Below are 20,873 nucleotides of genomic sequence, written 5' to 3' on the forward strand. Positions count from 1 at the left end.
TCAAATTTGTGTCCGTAAATAAAGGTGTATTAGAATGTGGCCACACTGGTTCATATGCATATCATCCATGTCTGCTCTTGTTTTGCAACAGAAGAGTTGAGTAGTCGCCACTGAGACCATATGGCCCGCTGAGCCTAAAACATTTACTGTGTGGTCTGTTACAGAAAAAGCTTGCTGACCACTGGGCTAGATGAAGGATAGAGAAGAGCGGTGAGAGATGATGCAGAAGATGATAAGAATAGACATTTACTGAGCTCTGCCAGGCGTGGGCTAAGCATTTCTCATGCATTATATCATTTAATTCTTAAAACAACATTTATGAAGCAGGCATATCATTATTCCCATTCTTCAGATGGAGAAGCTGAGGCTTATCACTTGTCCAGGGACACAGAGCCCATAGGTAATAGAGTCAAGATTTGAATTGAGGTCCAGCTGCCTTTCCAGCCGAGCTCATGACCATTGTGACCTATTGCCCCATGGCGTTAAGTGGGTCAAGTTAGGAGAGGTTTAGGGTCTCAGATGTACCGGACAGTGACTGGGAGGGCAGGGTAATAGCTGGCTGGAGGGAGACAAGGGTGCCTTGTAGTGCAGTGAAAACTCAGAAAGGGTGATTAGATTTTAAATGTTTATGTGGCTCGTTTAACAGAAAGAAGAAAAGCAGCGGGGAGAAAAGAAGCCCTTACCACAGCAGATACCTCTGGGCTGAAATCATGTTGTCCCCGAGCCCAGCACCAGCAGCCACGGGAAAAGTGCTCATCTCCTCTCCCTCTCCGGGGTCTGCTCATTAGCCCCCTGCTAACGAGGAGGGGGCACTCTGTGCCCACATCAGGCGTGAAGGAGGGGATGAGATTTAGTGAGGAGGGACTGGACAGTGGAGTTCTGTTGCCTTTCAGTCTGTAAAATAAGAATGTCAAGGAACAATTGTTTCTTCATTGCTGTGAATGTGAGCCTTGTGTTTGCAAAGGTCAGCGCCTGTGAGCACATCGTGGCTTAGAGTGGGTTCCTATGGTAATTAGGCCGCTGGGACTGAGGGCATTCTGTGTCCGGCAGCAGGGCACTGGACTTGCGCCTTTCTGTCGGGCGCATGCTTGTTTCCTGCTAATGTAACCATTTCTATCCCCCTTTCCCCCTTTTCCTTGTTTTCATCCTTTCTGCACCATACACAGTACTGGAGTCAGAGAATTCCCCAGCAGGTATGTGTCCCTTGATTCTTCCGTCCCTGCCTTCCACCCGGGACCCTTCCATTAGAGGGAACCGGAGCATTCCCTGTGAGTGAGGGTGTTGTTTTCTCTTCCATCGCAGATGAGTGGCGGCTTTCTTCCAATGCTGATGCCAATGGAAACGCCCAGCCCTCTTCACTCGCTGCCAAGGGCTACAGAAGCGTGCACCCCAACCTTCCTTCCGACAAGCCCCAGGTAGGCATGTGCCCAGGGCGGGGTGGGCACCGGTGAGCGGTACCTGTTCCTAAGTCATTTAGCTTCCGTTTGTACTGCCAGCTTGCTCCACTAGGGAATGGGCTGGCTCAGAGTTGTGCTGTTGGCCACTCTGGAGAAACTCAGGCACCAGCCTGAGGGAGAGTTGGGGTTGAGGGGAGCAGAGGTGTGGCATCAGGTTGGTCTGTCCCAGGGGATTGGAAATAGAGGCCTGATGTGTTATAGTAGTAGCGTGTGTTTAGGAATGTTCTGGAACAGGGAAGCCATTTGGCCTTGGATAGTGGGCAAAAGTTCTGAGCCTGTTTGTTAAAAACTCTTTAGAGTGTAATATTCAAGACAAGAGTGCACTCTTGTGTTTATTCCATTAACCGGCTGCAGGTGGGGCTGTAAGAGTTCCAGCAACTCTTCTCTTCTCAGCCTCAGATGGGGAGCTGTGGCCAGACCTCACGCCCTGGCCCAGGAGCAGCAGCTAGAAGTCAAAATGGGAGCACCTGTAGTTCAAACCTCTCACCCTGCCCTAGGAGAGAAACCCCCCAGGTGTACAACTGGGAGTAGAGATCATTTTGCTTCAGTCTCTCGCCCTAGATTATTTTCCTGATGGCCCCTCCCCTCCCTGTGGCTACTTTGCTGTTTTGAAGAAAGGAATGGCCCTGTTTTAATCCAGGCAATCTGTGAGGGGCGTTTTTACATAGAGGAGCCACATCCATGGAACGGAGCAGTTCCTTCTTTTAAAGGAAGCTGTGCTGCCCAAAATGTATTGCAGAAGTGTGCTCCTCAGGGGGTCCTTTCCCTGGGCCTGCCGCTGACAGGGTGCCTCTCCCAGGACCTGCCGGGAGCCCGGGAATTCTGCATTTCCTTCCTGGCTCCCACACGCCTTCTCCAGAGATCCTTGGTTCCTGTTCCCGAGGACTGGCCCCTGAAAAGAAACCGAGTCGGAGATAATGTCCTCCTGCCTCCCTGCAGACCCCGCCTCCCCAGCTTTAGAGCTGGTCACTTAATGGTCTGCCTTGTGTGCCCAGCAGCACCACCAAGCCTTCCCCCCACCGTGGCTGCCTCTCTGGGCCATGGCCCGGTGCATCCAGGGCCACTGGTTAGAACCAGAAGCTGCTAATGCGCCTCCTGAAGTTTTCATCAGACACAGGGACCTGGGTTGCCCAGTAGGTGGCGTGCCCTAGTTTTCCCTTTCTGCGACCTTGCCGGAGGGTAAGCCTGTTGCCTGTTGCCTGCGGCCCACAGGCTTCCTTCTCCAGAATGGATACAGGTGGCTCGGCCCGGTTAGGAAACAGCGCTGACCCATGCCAGGCAAACGTACAAGCACGCCCTCTTCCCCTCGGTGACTTAGCTCAAGGATAGCTCACCGATTCCTTTTGGCTTCTTAAGCAGCTCTTCAAAAGAGATGATTTGAAAGGCATGTGAACTAAACAAAAGTCACTTAAAACACATTCATTTACCGCAACTTTATTGGGCACTTGTGTTCAGATCACTGTGTTGAATGTTGCCCTTGAGGAGTTTGTAAGCCTTATAAGTGTGAACACCCTGTAATATCGCCTGTGAATAGCGTATTTTCTTATCCATCACTATTTAAAACGTTGCTTTTTTTAAAGGGAGCCTAGTAAATTGATGCTATCACAGTTGAATCCCGTATGTTCAGAGTAAAGTTGCCCATCCAGATGTCAAGAACCTTTAGGTCATGCCTTACCTCTTGAATTTGTTGGCTGAATACAACTTGTCCGTAGAGCCATTGCCAAAGCTGCAAGTATTCACTGGCTCAGAGCAGCCAGGTGGCTGGGGGAACTGCCCGGGCGTGGTTTCAGCTGAAGGAGGCTCTCATATCCCTACAGACCTAGCATCTCCTCAGAAGGACTGAATTGGGGTCCAGAAGCTTCAGGGGGAGCCTGTCCCTGATGTTCCCACAGGCTTCCTTTCCTCCTGCCAGCCTGGACCTGCTGCCCTGCTGTCCCTGCCCCCAGTGACAGGGAGCCAGGGCTGCCCTCTCTCTGACAGCATCATCGTGTTGGTGTCCCCAGTGGAGGTGGGGATTGGTATAAAGTAGGAGCCGCTCAGATTCTTCCAAGCAGCCCCATCTTTTCACTTCCTCACCTTCTGCTGAGAGAAATGAGATCTCATTAGTAGCCTTCCGGGGAGGATGCAGACTGCCAGTGTGGTTCCTACCACATTTACAATGAAGCAGCGCCTTCCATGTAAGGGGACTGTGGATACCCCCTCCTTCTTTGGGGCTAAAAGCAGCCCCAGGACAGGAAGGCCTCTGGCTCTGAGTGCATTGTCAGCACTCTGGGGAGGCGTCCTCGCCACCGGGTCAAGGCCCTGGGAAGGCTCGCGCCTGATGTAATGCAGCTGTGGCACCGTATATGGCCAGAGCCAAATCAAGTTAAAACTTCATTGCAATTGATTTCTATCTTTGGACAAGAAGGAATCACATGTGGGACACTCCAGCTCAAAGTAAAAGTAAATCTGAGCCTAATTCAAAATTGTCTTTTACTTACTTCCCTGACCACCATTATCACCTTACCCCACGGTCCCTGGGGTGCGTGTTAGTTCAAGCACTTTGTTTCTAGAGAGCGTCGTTTAGTCTATAAACGCGCCCCAGGTGAGCACGTCTGGAAGGCTTTGCTTCTGGTTACTACTGAACTGGGGCTGCTCCTTTTGTCTTTTTGGCCAGTATTTATGTGTCATGTGGACGCATTCCACCGGCACTGTCATGGGCAGCCTGTGGAAGGATAGGCATCAAGTCAACCCAAGATACCCGAGGTGGCTTTTCTCCATCCAGGTTATTTGAAAACCGAGTTTGTTAAGGGATAGGTCATCTGCTTCTGGCTTGATATTCTAATCTAGGCTCATCAAACGTTTTTATTTCTCTTCAATTACCCTGGCTAACATTCCTTTACCCCTTGCCACCTGCACTCCACAAAGAAGTAAAAACAAAAAAAAAGCAACCTCAAAATAGACCCATACCCTTGTATCTTCCCAGTTTTTGGTCACAACCCATTTACCAGATATTGACCACACTCTAATGATATCACCTGTGCCATTTGGAGGAAGGTTATCTTTAAAGACAGGGGCCAGGGGCCAGTGAAGGGCATCTAGGTGTCTAGGCTCGGGCTGCTGGAACAAAACACCATAGTTCGGTGGCTTAAGCAACATACATTTATTTCTCAAGGTTCGGGAGGCTGGGAGGTCCAAGGTACTGGCCTACTTGGTTCCTGGTTTGGCCTCTCTTCCTGGCTGCCTTCTCACTGTGTCCTCACATGGGGTGGAAGTAAGTAAAAGACAATTTTGAATTAGGCTCAGATTTACTTTTACTTTGAGCTGGAGTGTCCCACATGTGATTCCTTCTTGTCCAAAGATAGAAATCAATTGCAATGAGGTTTTAACTTGATTTGGCTCTGGGGGAGGAAAGAGAGAGAGAGAGAGAGAACACTCTGGTCACTTCCTTTTCTTATAAGGACACTTATCCACATCATGGGGGCCCACCCTCATGACCTTATCTAATCCTAAGTGCCTCCTAAAGGTCCACCTTTAAAAGTTACTACTTAGGGTTAGAGGCTCAGCACATGAATTTGGGGCGACACAGACATTCATCCATAACACTAGGAAAATAAACTGAGCATCTTATGGTCTAATTCCCAGGTGAGCCACAGGTTGACAGATGGCTCTCACTGACATGAGGATCAGTCTGGAGATTTACCCCATTTCCTACCCTTCTGTTCCACTGAGCCCCAAGGAGGAGTCATGTGGAGGGAGAGGGGGTGAGATGTGACCATATGTAGCTTTCTAGCTCAAGCCAGGAGCCCTAGGGCTGATCACATCCCTCCAGAATGCACTGCCTCCTAGTGGGCTGGGTGGGAATGGCTGGAATTTGATAAACCAGGTACAGCCCAATCTGGTAGGCGAATGAAGTGCTTCACTGTCTGATCCCTCTGTTCCAAGTACGTCAAAAATTGGAGATTCCACGCTTTTCACCCCACGCTGTCTTCCTTCTAATAATTAGTTCCATCTACTTGTTTCCTCCGAGGAGAGAGCACATGTGGATGCTAAGCCCTTAGCATTCTCTTCTTGGCGAGCTGTGATTGTTCTGCTTATGGAAGTGAGTGCTAGACTAGCTCAGGGATTCCGTTAGACCTCTGTCTCCTGTGAGCACAAATAAGGATGGCTCTTCCGAGTCTCCATTTCCTAAGGGAAAAGCATAAAAGACCCTTGAGAGTTTCAGTGAACTTAAACTTTTAAAGCCAAAAGCATAAAGAGGAGAATCTTTGAGGAGAGGAGGTGTAGTAATTTGGGGCCTGGGGCTTCTTCCCCTGGCTTAGCCCCTCCCTGGGCACCCTTCTTCAGTCAGGAGGTCTAAGAGTGCAGGTCAGCCAAGGATCGGCGTCAACATTGACTCAGCGCGGGGCCTCTCCTGGCTGAGCTCCCTCCTGCGGGTGTGGGGTCGGGCCTGCCCCTCCAGGTGAGTGAGTCGGTCCTCGGCTTGACCCAGAGAGAGATGTAGACTCCATGAGAATCTGTGCTGAGATTTGCTTAAAAACTTGTCTAGAATTGTTTTTTTCTTCAGATCATGTTATGCTGCTGTTTCTAATGGTCGTCCTTCTTTCCATTTCCCCTCCTCTCTCTTTTTTCTCTGTCTTAATATTGTGTCTTGAAAATCATACTAAAGGTTCTCTCTCCCCCACGCCCTCCTCTCCCTAAAGTGGGCCACTTTGCATGGCAGCCCCCTGCCCTCCACAGTACCTCCAAGGACTCGCTCTACCGGAGCTCACCAAAGCCTTACGCCCCACCCGGCACCCCCAGCCAGCAGAACCCCTCACCACGCCAGCCTGTCTCTGCCCCCAGATCAGCTCCCAAAGGTGTGGTGTGTCCTGGGCCCTCGCTTCCAGGTTCCACGTCCCCCAGTGCTTCATCCCAACCCCAGCGCCACTGTGCAGCCACCAGGACAGTTTATAGTGGGAATGTGAGCTCTAACCCACGTCATAAGGCAGTTGGGAATAAAAAGGTCAGCAGCTTATATGTACCTTGTTTAGCCAGTAACATTTGCCCGGTGGCATCGGAAAGCTGCTCTCGTGTTGCACATGACCCAGCCCAAGGCACTCGAGCACCAGCTCCCAGCATTGTCTCCTGCACAGCGGGCACGGGAAAGCCACGCTCTGCTCCTCCTCACTCTCCCAAGCTGTTCTTTGACCCCCGTAAAGATGCTGGTAACTGTGGCGAGAGTCCTTCCCTGGGGACTCGGCCTTCGTTCCCAGATGCAGTGGGACCACCTGTGCTAGGCCCCCAGGTTACCTCTGATCCCGAAAACCGGAGGAGAAAAGAACCTTACCTTTTGCAGCCGTGTTATCCAGCCAAGGCAAGGAACTAGGAATGTTTGTGTGTCTGCTCCGTCGCTTTTGGAACTCACGTGAGAGCTTGTTTGTGTTCCGGGCTGCCCTCCCCTCCCTGTCCTCGTTAATACCCCTGCAGCTTGAACCCCAAATTCTCTAAACATCTCAGCACAGTCCTTCCTGTCTCCCTGTCTGTCCTTCCTGTGAATATGTAAGTATGCCAGAATGTGGAATACGTAGCCTGATAATACGGTGAGACACGGCGTTTGTGTTTTGTAACAAGTGCCAAAGAAACTGTATTTACTCCCAAGCTTTCAGGCTCCGCAAGCGGCTCTGGGGGTTAAACACAGCTTGCCTGCCTGTTCTCTCTCTTTCTCTCTCCTAAAGTGTTAAAAGGATTCAAAAATAGATGGATGGAAAGTCAAGTTGGATGGGGTTCCCTCTGTGTCATAGAGTGTCAGGAGGCCAGCTGGCTAGCACCGACTGTCTCATGCACCCTGAGCAAAGGGCACCGATTAAATAGTTCTCAGAGTACATCATTGCATGTCCACTCTCAACTGTTTAAATATGGAATTCCTTCTCCCCTGCTGCCGTACCCCTTTGCGTAACGACCCCCTTATTTCCTACAGGATGCCACTTCCTCCAGCCCAGCCCAGCCTGAGGTCATAGTTGTCCCTCTCTACCTGGTTAATACTGACAGAGGGCAAGAAGGCACTGCCAGACCTCCAGCACCTCTGGGGCCACTGGGCCCCACAGTCCCGGCGGCCGCCCCTGCCGACTCACCTCTGACCTTCCCGACTCTAGATGATTTCATTCCCCCTCATCTGCAAAGGCGGCCCCACCACAGCCCGCCAGCCAGCGCTCTGGGCCCCCACCCCCCCGTTAGCCAGACACCACCATCCTTCTCACCACCGCCTCCACTGGTCCCCCCAGTCCCGGAGGGCCTGCACAGCGTCTCGGAGCCTGACCTCACGGGAGCTGTTTCAAGTACCGTAAGCTTGCTGGGATCCCTCCCTCGCGACTTTCCTGAATGTCTGCTCCGGCAGTAAAAGCCCTTCTCACTGGAGTACTAAGTTCCGAGGGAGTGCTGGCTGCCCTGTGCTTGCGTGATGGCTGGAGCTGGGTCTGCTCTCCCGAGTGCATGCCTCCCGTGTGTGTCCCAGGCTCTTGCGGCTATTCACGGTCTCCATCCCACTTCCTCGCTGTCCTCTTCGGAATGCACATCTTTGTTCTCCGCGGAGAAAACAGCCTCTGTGGCCTTACCTCTGGCTAGGTGTGCTCGCCACAGGCAGGCAGGTGTACTGTTGAGAGCTGAGGAAAGCTGACGAATCAGGTGGAAAAACCAACAGCCATTTCTCCACCAGGGATCAGGGGAGGAAGAGATTCAGTATTGTGTGGATTTAGCAAGTAAACAAACTCATGTCCACAGCCATGGCAGAGACTAGGTTAAAAAAGAGAGTTGAGTATGATTGAGGAAATGGGTATAAAAGCCTTGTACGAATGTTAGGACTGTTTCCTCAACAGGCAGATAACACTGAAAGAACCTCAGTGTGAGCTGTAAAATGGGGGTGCATGTGTCTACACACAGGGTGGTGGGGTGCAGTGGGCCTGAGAATATAAAAATTTCAATTATGGTGCTTGGCACAGAGAGAGCACCCAATAAATGTTAGCTTCGTTGCCGAGGACTTGCCCTCAAAATTAAGTAACTGGCTAATTAGCAATCATTGAATCCCCGCCATGTTCTGGGCATTCTTCTCGATTCTCTACGAACAAGGCACAGCCCCTGCTCTCAGAGGGTTCATCTGAGCTGTGTTCTCAAGTTCAGAGTACGTGGCTCATTGAGCAGCAGGAAAATGCATTTAAATTTTCCTCTCCAGGTTATACTCCTGGAGATTCTAATCAAGTGGGTCTGGGGAGGGATCTAGGACTCAAACTACGTGGTAATGTGCATCCTGGGGGATTCTGATGCTGAGGGTGCATGGGCCACATTTTGAGACGTAGGGCCATGCAATTGGCCGATGGAACTAATGTTCACTGGCATCCCTTGTACGCCTCCAAAACAGGCTCAGGTGGCTCATTAAACAAGCAAGTCATGCAGTTTAATCAAGCAGGAGGGAAACTTGTGGGGAGGGAGGCTTTTAAGAGAAATTATAGTGAGATATCAGATACAATGCTGGGCCCTTCTCAAAACTCTAGATACAGCACAATGGGTTAGGTCAGGACCCTGTCAAACTTGGCCCGGGGGCTTGGATGTCCTAGTTTTGACCTCTACAACTCAGCCCAGGTGGAGAAAAATGCTAAATTGTTCCCTGATGTACTCACCTTACCCTCGCTCAACTTACAGGTGAATTTAGCAGCTGCCCTTGTTTTTGGAGAATACAGGTGCTCTTCCCCTTGGTACAGAATGTTTCTCTAGAGCAGCGTTTTCAGTGTGCTCATGTGCATGGTGAGCAGGTCGGTTGTGTAGATCTAGGTGTTCATGTTGAGTTTGTTCAGGTAGACCAGGACAAGTTAGTTGGGACAGTGTCCTCAGTTTCTCAAACTCCGCTGACGTATAGACTTCCCGGGAGACTTCAGTTGGCCTGATAACTTCTAGTTTGGCCCAGGTAATGTGAAGTAGGAGGTGAAAAGGGAAACTGTTAGGTTCCTCCCCTGAATGAGGATCATCAAGAAGAGCAGATCCCCGTGGATGGTGGCCAAGGCACCGTAGATATCTGCTCCATCTGCAGCCATTTGATAGTAAGAGGGAAGAAGGAAATTCACGTTAATTGGTCCAGGTTCTTCTAGTCAGTAACCATTTTTGTCAAGTTCCAAAAATAAGACTTGTGCCACAGAGTGAAATTTATAAAATGCGTAATGCTCATGTGATCCTTCCAGGCCTCATGGGCAGTATGCACACTTTAAAAAGCTGTGTGCCTGACTCTCATGTTTCTTGGCTGCATTAGGGCAGTTTTCATTGATATGTCATTTACTTGTGTTATATTACTTTGGAATTATACCATAAATAGGATGGTATAATTGTTTTCCCACTTTATAGATGAAAAATTAAGATGAGGCACTTTTGTACAAGACCATATTGTGCCTCAAGTCTTGGGGGGAAGTTTCATTCACTAACCTGAGCTGCCACTCATAAGTAGCAGCTGTGACATTGGGGCACTTTCAGAAGAGGTGGACTGACCAAGCCAGTGGGTTCCAGGAAGCCGCCCCTACTGTGTGTCGGGAGCTGTCCGGGGTCCTGACACGCACATCCTCTCTTTTGGTGGGCATGTGTTCTCCTGAACTTCTTGTTCTTTTGAACACAAGTTGTTCAGAAGCACTTTTGCTGGTAGGTGGCTCCTGTCATTCAAGTGGCATTTTACTACTGCGCACCTGCTGTCTGCAGGGCATTGTGCTAGGGTAGGGGATGGAAGGAGGTGGATGGGGCTGTGTCCCTAGTTCTGCAGGTACTTACAGAGCCATGATCTCTGATAGAGCACACGAATTGCTTTTATGCCATACTTTTTTCTGGGCAGTAACAAAGTCTTGTTCTTCAAACCCTTTAAGAATGATATTCTGGCTTTAGGGCCTGTAAATTCTAAAATAGAAACATTGCTAAATGTATAGGTGTGATAGAGGAAACTGTATACATATCCTCACTACATTTCTAAGTCTTATTTCCTGTCTTTAAAAAGACTGCCCTTATTCCCACCGTGTAAATTGTAATGTTAGTAGTAATAAATTTATTGGTATTTCTGGCTGAGACCCTCAGGTTTTTAAAAGTAAGGATTTTCACCAGTCTTGACTTCAGAGATCTTTTGTCAGTCGATATTGGAGTGAAAAAGCATCGCTGTAGGACAGGGTAATATCCGAATCTCAGCAGCAAGTGCTAGCAAGGCTGTTCAGTGATGTGGCTGACAAGAATAGCTTTCCAAGAGTACCAGTACTTAACCCTTTCTATTCTTACACCTATGGCTTCTTATCTCACATCCTCTCATGTTTCTGTCAACAGTGTACTAAACTTTCCTGATTTTTTCCCTATTAAACCAGCTCTCGTGCTCAGACCGCATTTGGAATTGCATGCGTTTTGCATGTTTTTTTCTACTTTGATTTGAATTTGCTTTTTCAGTAACTGGATTGATCCACATTTCTTACCAGGTGAAAATAATGAATAATGTTGCTGAGACCTTCAGTAACATTATCTTCCCTCTCTCCCCTTACTAATACCAGCGAAGAGAATAAGCATTCCAGGTTAAGCTTCTAAATGGAATCAATGACGTCTCATTGATTACATTTCTTTTTCTAATTAAGGTCCTTGTACAGCCTTAATTTTCTTTTTAAATAGCATTAGCTCTAGGTTTTGTGTACTGACAGTTACAATGTTTGTCCTTTTTCAGGATTCAAGTCCTCTGCTAAATGAAGTTTCTTCATCTCGTGTTAGAACTGATTCCCAAATCTTTGCACCAGTCAGCAAGCCATCCTCTGCCTACCCCTCCACGACCATTGTCAATCCCACTATTGTGCTCTTGCAACACAACCGAGGTAAGGGAGCTTCGCCGAGCACCTCTCCCTCCACTCACTGTTCTGTGACCCTGGAACAATAAGTCTGCCTTTTCACGGAAATTTTCACAAATCTCATTCTTCTCCGAGGCCATCTGCCCCAGTTTCCTCCCACGACCCACCGAGTAGATCGTAGCAGACAGACCTCTGATTTGGGGTGACGTCAGGTATCAGAATAAGTAAGCTTCTGCAGTGTGTGTTCCACACCTTGGGTGTTCACAGTGTCTTCAGAGGGTAGCACCAAAAAGAAAGAAGAGACAGAAAGGGAAAGGCTGGGCCCCTTAATCCCTCATCATGAGAATTCTCATCAGAGCTTTGCTTGGAAACTCTAGGTGCAGTGATACCTCTTTTCAGAAGTGCCCTGAATCGTTTAGCTCTTTGACATCATGAGTTCTCTAGAAAGGGACATCTTGAGCACCAAAACTGTAAAAAGAAAACCTAGTGATGGAATATTTTCTAAAATGTCAAACATGTTTTTCTGCCTCTGGCACAGAGGCTACTGAACCTCTCGGTGTCTCGCCAGCCTCCATTCTTGCCAGCAGTTGGCACACTGGGCCACCTTTCAGCTCACCCTCTGGGGACTGCGTGGCTGCGTGCCCCTTTCCCTGCGTGGCCCCAGGCAGCTCTGCCAGGGGTTTTGTGTGTGCTTCCTGCAGTTCCTCGGGCTGGTTCTTCCCCTTCTTTGCAGGGCACCTTGGGGAAGCAGAAGGCTCTGAGGTGATAATGGCATATGTTGACCCTCTGTTTTAAGATTCCAGAAGATGTTTCTAAATCCAAATGTTTCGGTTTTGGAATTCAGTAGAGGGATACGCTGCCTGTTCCCCAAAGGTCTTTGCACTGTGAAATGTAAACTTTTCGAGCTTTCTGGGTGTTTCTGAGTGAGGTTTTGTTATTTTATTCAGAGCTCAAAGCTCAGTACCAAATCTTCCTTCCCTGACTCCCTACTTGCCTACTTCACAGTTTCCCTCCCCTCCGCCTCTCTCTGCTTTAACGTGGATGAGAATGAGAGGCTGAAATCTATTTTTAATTGTCCTCCATATTAAATGGAGTTTTCTGTTTCCTGCTTCTAACTTAAAAAACAGATGAATGAAACATTTTCTCTCACTGGAAATCTTCCCACTCCAATCTTAGTTATTTTAGTAATTTTATTTTTTTCACTCTGTGTGGCTCCCATATTAATATTCACCCATGAATCTGTGTTCTTCAAAAAATAAGAAGTGCTCCCACCCCCCACACTAAATTATGTAAGAGCCCATTCTCCTCTCGGCAATGGCTTTCTCTGCCCAGAAAGTGTCCGTAATGCAGGACAAAGTGAAATTTTGGTTCTCTATGAACTTCTTTATGACTCATCTTTTTAAAAAATCCAGTCAAACAGAAGCAAGTGAGTTCCCAGAAGGAAAAGCAGTTTCTCTAAAAATGGGACTTATTCCCAAGGCAACTTGGGTTTTGAGAAATGCCAAGTGTAATGTCAGCTACTTCTGCCAAGTCCTCTGACACCGAGTGAGACATCTTTGGGCACAGACATGCCCGTACTTCCTTTTTGTTTCTCTCCTGAACAAACGGGTTCTTCTTATTTGCCCAGATACCTTTGGTTCTAAATTTCTCTTTTGTCCAAGCCCTGCCCCTGGGTTTAAAAATCAGAATTGTGCAGCCTGCAGCACACATCCTTCAGAAAAGGATACACGTGTATTTGTGATTTGCGTTGCTTTTAATGAAAAGTAGCTTCCTGTAAAGAGCAAACCATATGTCCCCAAGGAGGTGTGGCAGGAAGAGTCCAGGAGAATGGAAGCACCTCGCGGGCCCCGCCTCGGGGGACTGATCGTCAGTGGGGTTTAGGTCAAGCATTTTCTGCTTTGCTTTGGAATTGACCCATCCTGGCAGCTCTGCTTTGCATCATAGATAATACCCGTAAAAAGTTTCTTAACTATTGCAAAGTCTCCTGAGGGAATGATAACTTTACCCCACTTCTGGAATTCTAGTTTAGTCATCCTAAGAAAGGGTCCCTTTTTTCCTGCCTAGACTGGCCCAGGGGGTGATGTGACAATAGCCCCACAGCCCCATCTCTCGCAGCCAGCTCCCTGCACTGCAAGCAGATGGAGGGCACCGCGGTCCGGCCTGGCTCGGAAGGTCATGCACCACACAGCCCTTGCTCCGCTCCTGAGCTTTCGCTTCACATGTGTCTGAGGGCAGATTGCTATGATCAGTCTGGTAGGAGCACTGGAATCAGAAAACTCTCAGGACTGAGAGAGATGCATGGGTTACCTCGCTCCAAGCTTCTCAGTGTGTGTTTGTTTTTTAAGTTTTTTAAAATGTTTACTTGATGAGAGAAAGAGATTTGTTGTTCCATTTAGTTATGCATTTATTGGTTGATCCTTGCTTGTGCCCTGACCCGGGATCAAACCCACAACCTCAGAACAATGCTCTAACCAACTGAACTCCCGGCCAGGGCAAAGCTCCGCAGTCTTGATTGTGCCTAGACTCTGAGGGGGAGGGGGTCTTCTTGATTTCCAGAAACAGATGCAGATTCAGGAGCTCTGAAGCAGGGCTGAGGTTCTGCATTTTCCAGCAGCTCGCAGGGCATGTTGGTGCTGCTGGTCCATGGACCACACTGGAGATCAAGAGCTCTTTGGTCCCCAGACTTCTGTCACATGAAACAGTCTGGGACCACCCTAGGGTTGCTAATTTCTAACTTTGCTAAATAGCACCCCTGAAAAACAATTGCTATTATCCTCATCGCATGTCATTCCAAGAAAGAAGGGCCTTTCACACTTGGGAAGTGGCAACTACATAGTGTTTTAAATGGGATAAATGGGCTTTTGCCTGCTGGGGAAGAGCCTGCCCCTGGCTTGGAGACCAGAGTTCGGGATCCATGGATCCAGTGAGGGCTTTGATTTAACAGATGAGGAAACTGAGGAGATGGAGGTGACGATTGGTCAGTGTAACTGGCATGTGGCTGGCAGTGCGCCTCGAGCTCTGCTGGGCTCTGTTGTCCAGCCATGTGAGTGAGCCTCGTCCACGGGCCCGAGGGGGCCAGGGCTGCTTCCACCAGCTGCGGGCCCCGCTGCTGCTCTCTTTACTTCTTGCCACACTGATTCTGGAGGGAGGGTGGGGACGCTGCCAAGGGGGATAATGACAGCACCCATGGCTGGCAGGCGTTCTGTGTTTATCTATGTGGCTGCTTTATATTTAGCAGCTATGGAAGGTAGAGGTCATTTTTGTCCATATGCCATAGCACGTCCACACAGGACTCTCCAAAGGAGAGGTTGGCTCCTTCCTCATGAGTGCCCAGGAAGGTGAGAACCCATAGACCTCAGTGTTAAGGAAAGGGACCTGGTGATTAGAGTTGGAAAGATCCCTGGACTAGAGATAAGGAGAGTCCAGGTTTTAGACCAGTTCTAGTTTTCAGTGTCATCTTGGGTAGTTTTTGCCCCTCATTGAGGGTGTCTCAACCACCCTGACCTACCTGCTAGGGTTGTTGCGAAGATTAAAAGCATTGACCTGTGGGAAAGCTCTTAAAACAACGCCTGGCATCTGCAAGCGCTCAGGAGGTGGTAGCTGCCATGGTTATCATTACAATTACTTCTCCTCAAAAGGTACCAAGACTGGGTTGTGCAAAGCCCTGCTCCCTTGAGACCAGTGGAGGTGGGAGGGTCTCCTTCAGTGACCAGATTATCCTGAGATACGATGTAAACACCCAGAAAAACGGTGACAGTGCCTGAGTCCTGGTGCAGACCCAGGGGCTGGGGGATGAGAGATACCACACTGGATGACAGGACCATGTCAACACACTGCTTTCACTGGACAGTGTTTTAGCATCGAAACCCAGAGGACGGTGAGGACACAGATACTGGGATCCTAACGAGCTGTGCCCGGATGTCTCGGTTTTACCACATCTTTGTAAATCTCACACTGTGTATTTTTTCTTTTATCACAGAACAGCAGAAACGACTCAGTGGCCTGTCAGGTAGGTGAGAAATATTTATTTACACGTTAGCACCTGTCCGTGTTAAAGCTGGCTTCCGATCACCATCTGATGTTCCATCAGCACAGTCTTATGAGCTCTTCTGGTGTGGGGACTCTGTTTGATGCTGGGTGGCCAGGATGATGAAACCAGGTGTGGTTCCCACCTCCCTGCAGCTTGAAGGCTGGGGCGGGGGGGGGGGGGGGCGACCAGATAAGTGACCCAAACTTATAGATGTGTCCTGATGGTAAGAACAGGATATTCCGAACAAACATGTCGGCGGAAATGGTGGGGAAACCATTTCTGTGGCTTCTGTGGCCCCTGCTTTGAATCCTGGTTCTACCACTTACTAAACAATGAATCAGTTTCTTACCTGTCAGATGTTCTGCTTATAAACAGCTCGGCTGAGCCTTGGCCTTCACTAAGTGCCTGATGGGTGAGAGTCACTGTTTTCAGTAGGTGCCTCCCTTGATTTACTTTTCATTTGACTGAGTGTCTACTTTGTGTCGAGCACTGAGCAGGCTCTGAAGCCACGACGGAGCTGTGCTGCCTTCACAGCTTGTGTGATGGCTGTAACCTTGTGTGGGTCATGGCCCCATTTGGGGATCTTTGAAGGCGGTAGATTCATTCTCTAGAGCAGTGGTTCTCAACCTTTTTAATGCCGCGACCCTTTAATACAGTTCCTCATGTTGTGGTGACCCCCAACCATAAAATTATTTTTGTTGCTACTTCATAACTGTAATTTTGCTACTGTTATGAATCGTAATGTAAATATCTGTGGCTCTACAGCAGCTGTAGAGCCTAAGATCATCGGAAAACACAGATATTTACATTACGATTCATAACAGTAGCAAAATTACACTATGAAGTAGCAACGAAAATAATTTTATGGTTGGGGGTCACCACAACATGAGGAACTGTATTAAAGGGTCGCGGCATTAGAAAGGTTGAGAACCACTGCTCTAGAAGAAGCCACGCGTGTGAAAACACACGCCTGTGGTCGTTTGCAGATAGTCCTGAACTCCGGGGTTAAGAGCCCCTGATTTGGTGGATAGCAAAAGCCACCGCTTTCTGAGCCGCTGCGCCATGATTCCTGTGTTGCTTCATCCCACTGCTGTCCTTGGGCTTCGTGGAAAGCCCGGTGGGCAGGACACAGGTTCTCACACCCTCTCAGCTTTATCAGGACTTGGCTGTGGAACCAGGACAGGCTGCGGTTGAGCACAAGGTGCCCTCGCTGCCCCCTCCTCAAGGTGCCATTCTCCGGCCCACTTCACTCTGTGGCCCCAGCCCAGGTTGCTGAGAGCAGAGTGGCTCGGGGTTGGGAAGAGAAGGTAGCTCCTGTGGGCTCCTTCCTGCCTCTGGGATATTGAAAGGAGTGGAATAGATTTTTAAAAGGCACCCAGTGGAATAGATTTTTAAAAGGCACCCAGACACAAGTTAGACCCAGAGTTTGTCCTGGCTCTTCCCTCTTATGGCTGTTTGTCCCTGGGTAAGTGACTTCACCTCTCTGAGCCAGTTTCCTCATGTGGGAAGTGAGGGTGACAGTCCTTGCCTCTGCAGGATTGTGTGGGCGACAGGAGGCTTTGGGGTATTCTCTGCACACTGGAAAGTGCTATATAAATGTCAGGGCTTGTCTACCGTGCCACCAGGCCCGAGCCACTTCCCGGCTTTGAAAGAAGCCTCGGGCTCTGTCCTCTTTGAGTTTGGGGGTAGATCCACTCGTGGTGTTTATACAGTGGCACATCCCTAGCTCACTAAATGTTAGTTTTGGTTTAAAAAGAAGCACCATTGTGTTCAGAGCTCCCAGCAGAGAGGGCGGCAGGCCTGGTACTCCAACCTGTGCCTGGAGTAAGTGAGGCTCTGCCATTTTATCTGCGGGGATGGGACTTGCCAGCCACCCTCAGGGGCTTCTTGCTCAGCGAGGTTCACCTGTGGGAAAGAGCCCCTGGGGTTCATGGTCCCCTGGGTGGACAGACAGAAAGAAGGGGCTAGGGCAGAGGGGCGCTTCCCTAAGAGAAATGTCAGCAGTTCTGTAACCTCGGTCACAAAGCTTTCCCACCCCTACCATTCCAGTGCTGTCGGCACCATTGTTTACTTTGTGGCCCATTCCAGGATCTTGCTTTTGAAACCACAGTATGAAATCGGAAGGAACTGCTCCAGAGTGTGAGGATCGGCAGCTGCCTAGTGAGACGTAGCAGAAGCCCTCACTGCAACCCGCATGTCACCTGGGTGACACAGTGAAGTGTCACTTTGGGTTTTCACTGTACAAGGAAACAGTTTTCCTTCAGAGGCTGCAGTTCAGCCCTCCATATATTGAAATCAAATCAATCATGAATCACATGATCACAAGTTTCTAAAGAACGATAATTCGGGGCTAATTTTTGTAGATCAAAACGACTCTGGCAGCTTTGGAACAAATCCATGGACTGTCAGCCATGGTTTACAGTTAAGTGATTGTTGTTAGAGCCACCTGCCATAAAAAAAAAAATTTTTTTTTAATTCCCTGGACCCCAAAACCATGAGAATGGCATAGATGCGATCTTCCTCTTCTAAAGAAATGACACTGAAGAGTAAGGAGTATGAGCACCTCCAAACACCAGCGAGACAGTGCTTGAAATCGTTATTTAAAAAAATTTTTTTAATTGATTTTTAGAGGGAGAGAGGAAGGGAGAGGGAGAGAGAAACATAGATGTGAGTGAAACATTGATTGGCTGCCTCCTGCACATCCCCTACTGGGGATCAAGCTCAAAACCTGGGCATGTGCCCTGACTAGGAATCAAACCAGCAGCCTCCTGGTTTATGGGATGAACCCAACCAACTGAGCCAGGGCCAGAGCTCGAATCTTGATCCCACTTAGGAAGGCCTTTCCAGGGGGAGGAGAATGCTCAGCTGAGCTGTTTTAAGAGTAGACTCTGGTAACATGAGATCCCCTGACATGTCCTATGCCAGTGGTCAGCAAACTCATTAGTCAACAGAGCCAAATATCAACATACAACAATTGAAATTTCTTTTGAGAGCCAAATTTTTTAAACTTAAACTTCTTCTAACGCCACTTCTTCAAAACAGACTCACCCAGGCCGTGGTATTTTGTGGAAGAGCCACACTCAAGGGGCCAAAGAGCCGCATGTGGCTCGTGAGCCGTAGTTTGCCAACCACGGTCCCATGCTTCCTGCCAAATCCCTAGCCTCCTGTTGGAATTTCCTGAGAGTGATAGAACCCATTCTATGAAACAGTCTGGTCTTAACATCCTTTAAAGCTCGTGGTGATGACACCAGGATCAGGTTTTCTGAAGGGCTCCCTGAACCGAGTCTCCCACAGAATGTTTAGTAATTGTCCTACGGCCCTGGCTGGTTTGGCTCAGTGGATAGAGCGTCGGCCTGTGGTCTAAAGGGTCCCAGGTTCGATTCCAGTCAAGGGCACATGCCCGGGTTGCGAGCTCGATCCCCAGTTGGGGGCGTGCAGGAGGCAGCCAATCAATGATTCTCTCTCATCATTGATGTTTCTATCTCTCTCTCCCTCTCCCTTCCTCTCTGAAATCAATAAAAATATATTAAAAAAAAAAGAAAAAAAAGAAATCGTCCTATGGCCACAGAATAAACCCTCATTTCAGAAGTTAGTGTGACATCCAGGCAGAGTCACTGCATGGAGCAGACTGTGAAAGTCACAAACCCTGAGGGTACCCACCAATGTGTTGCCCCTTCCCCCAGCCTCCCCCCGACACATGACATTTCCATCTTCGGCACAACGTTGCCTGCACCCTCAGGTTCCTCCAGCTAGCACTCGAACCTTTACCTTCTCAAAGATGAGAACCTCCTCCTCAGTCAGTGAACAGATGCCTGTTGAGCATTTCTTAATCTCCAGGACACATCTCTGTCCCCACAGCCTCACAGCAGGCTTCACCATAGGCCTGTAGACTCCCTTGGCTTGGACCTTTCTGCCCCCTAATCTTGTGACCTCTGTGGTTGGCATAGTTCTTCTGTGCTCACCTCCCTACTTACTACCCCACTTCCTGCTTATATATTCATTTCTTTTCCTGCGATCTGGCATCTACCCCCACTGCTCTCCCGAAATTACTCCCTCAGAGCAATCCTGTGACTCTTCTTTTGCCTAATCTAATGCCTCCTCCTCTGCTTCAATTTCTGTTTTGAGGTATTTTTATTTTTTGACGTATTTAACCACCCATTTCTTGGCATTGTCTTCTGGTTTCAATGGCACCTTACTGTGCCTGTGGTTCATCTCCTACCCCTCTGGCGACACCTGTGGTTCATCTCCTACCCCTCTGGCGACTCCTGCATTTTCTGGGGAGCCTAAGATTGTGACATTTCTTGGTGTGTGAGTTCAGCCCTTGACTCTCATTTACCTCCTCCACTGAGCTCTTCCAACTCCTTGACCTTAGCCTTCACTGTCATGCTGATGGCTCCAAAATTGCACTCCTGCAGGGGCCTCTCACCTGGGCTCCGCTCCCCCATTTCTTCTAGGGGTTCTAGGGCATTTCTTCATGAACATCTCACTGTCACCTCTAAGTAACCATGTCTAAATGGAAGAGGCCATCTCCCCCTGCCTTCCCCAGCCCTGTTCCCTTTCCTTTGCATGGGAATACATAGCACCTGGCAGGGACTTAGTAAATGCCTTCCCATAACTAAGTGACATGGCTTGGAATAACAGGCTAAACAGAGTAATTTTATAATCTATAGACCGCACATGGAACGTTTATTAGCTTTTTGTAACTTCCAATCCTGAATCAAATTTAAAATAGTCTAATGTGCACTAAGCAATGTAGAGCTTTCTGAGCATTTTGGCATGAGTTATCTTGTTAGGTCCTCTCGTAGTGTCCCTGTGAGCTTGCCAGTGGAAGGATTATCCCCATTTTTGGATGAGAAAACAGGAGCACGGAAAAGTTCAGTGACTTCCCCAAGATGAAACAAGGACTTGCAAGGAATGTTTGGCCACCTCTTGATGGCTTTACCTGCTCCCTGACAGAGCCACTCGATGTCTGCAGCCCCTGGTGTATACCTCTGCAGATTTTTTAAAGGGCCAGATGGTAAATATTTTCGGCTTCGCAGGCCATATGGTTTCTGTCACAGTTACTCAACTTTGCCATTTTAGCTTGAAAGCAGCCATAAATAATTTGTAAATGAATGGATGTGGCTGTATTCCAATAAAAGTTTATTTATAAAAACAGGTGGCTGGGCCTGGTTTGCTGACCCTTGCTCTACATGAAACTCGTTCCAATTGAGAATTACCAAGCACACTTCCCCCAGCTGGATTGTTTGAGAGGGTGGTTTTTTTTTGGGGGGGGGAGGGGGTGGGCAGGCGGCTGGGGGGGGGGGGTTTGCTTTGGAGCCATCAGAAGAACTTCAGGTAACAGTTGTTTTTCACTTCCAGATCCTGTGTCAGAAAGAAGAGTGGGAGAACGGGACTCGGCACCAACCCAGGAAAAACCCACCTCTCCTGGCAGGTCCACTGACAAAAAGGCCAAGGATGACAGCAGGCGGGTGGCTAAGAGCACTCAGGACCTGAGCAATGTGTCCATGGATGAAGTGGGCATCCCACTCCGGGTACGAGTCTCACCTCAGTCTTTCCGAGGCCTCCTCTCAGCCAGGGACAAGT

At 48.9% G+C, this 20,873-nt stretch overlaps 1 protein-coding gene across 32 annotated transcripts in view; it reads left to right on the forward strand.

Annotated features, from left to right (window-relative positions):
- The window catches only part of SORBS1 (sorbin and SH3 domain containing 1), a 227,874-nt gene that overhangs the window by 128,186 nt on the left and 78,815 nt on the right, over window positions 1-20,873 (forward strand). For 10 of the 32 annotated variants that reach the window (XM_080641432.1, XM_080641441.1, XM_080641445.1 and 7 more), the window contains 6 exons: window positions 1,167-1,193; window positions 1,303-1,415; window positions 7,396-7,758; window positions 11,140-11,284; window positions 15,237-15,266; window positions 20,649-20,821. In XM_080641432.1, coding sequence (XP_080497558.1) covers window positions 1,167-1,193; window positions 1,303-1,415; window positions 7,396-7,758; window positions 11,140-11,284; window positions 15,237-15,266; window positions 20,649-20,821 — 851 coding nt within the window. The remainder of the gene's footprint in view (window positions 1-1,166; window positions 1,194-1,302; window positions 1,416-7,395; window positions 7,759-11,139; window positions 11,285-15,236; window positions 15,267-20,648; window positions 20,822-20,873) is intronic. The other 22 variants (XM_080641430.1, XM_080641425.1, XM_080641428.1 and 19 more) reach the window with 3 other exon arrangements.

This window comes from Plecotus auritus (assembly GCF_963455305.1).
Source record: "Plecotus auritus genome assembly, chromosome: 9".
Lineage (NCBI taxonomy): Eukaryota > Metazoa > Chordata > Mammalia > Chiroptera > Vespertilionidae > Plecotus > Plecotus auritus.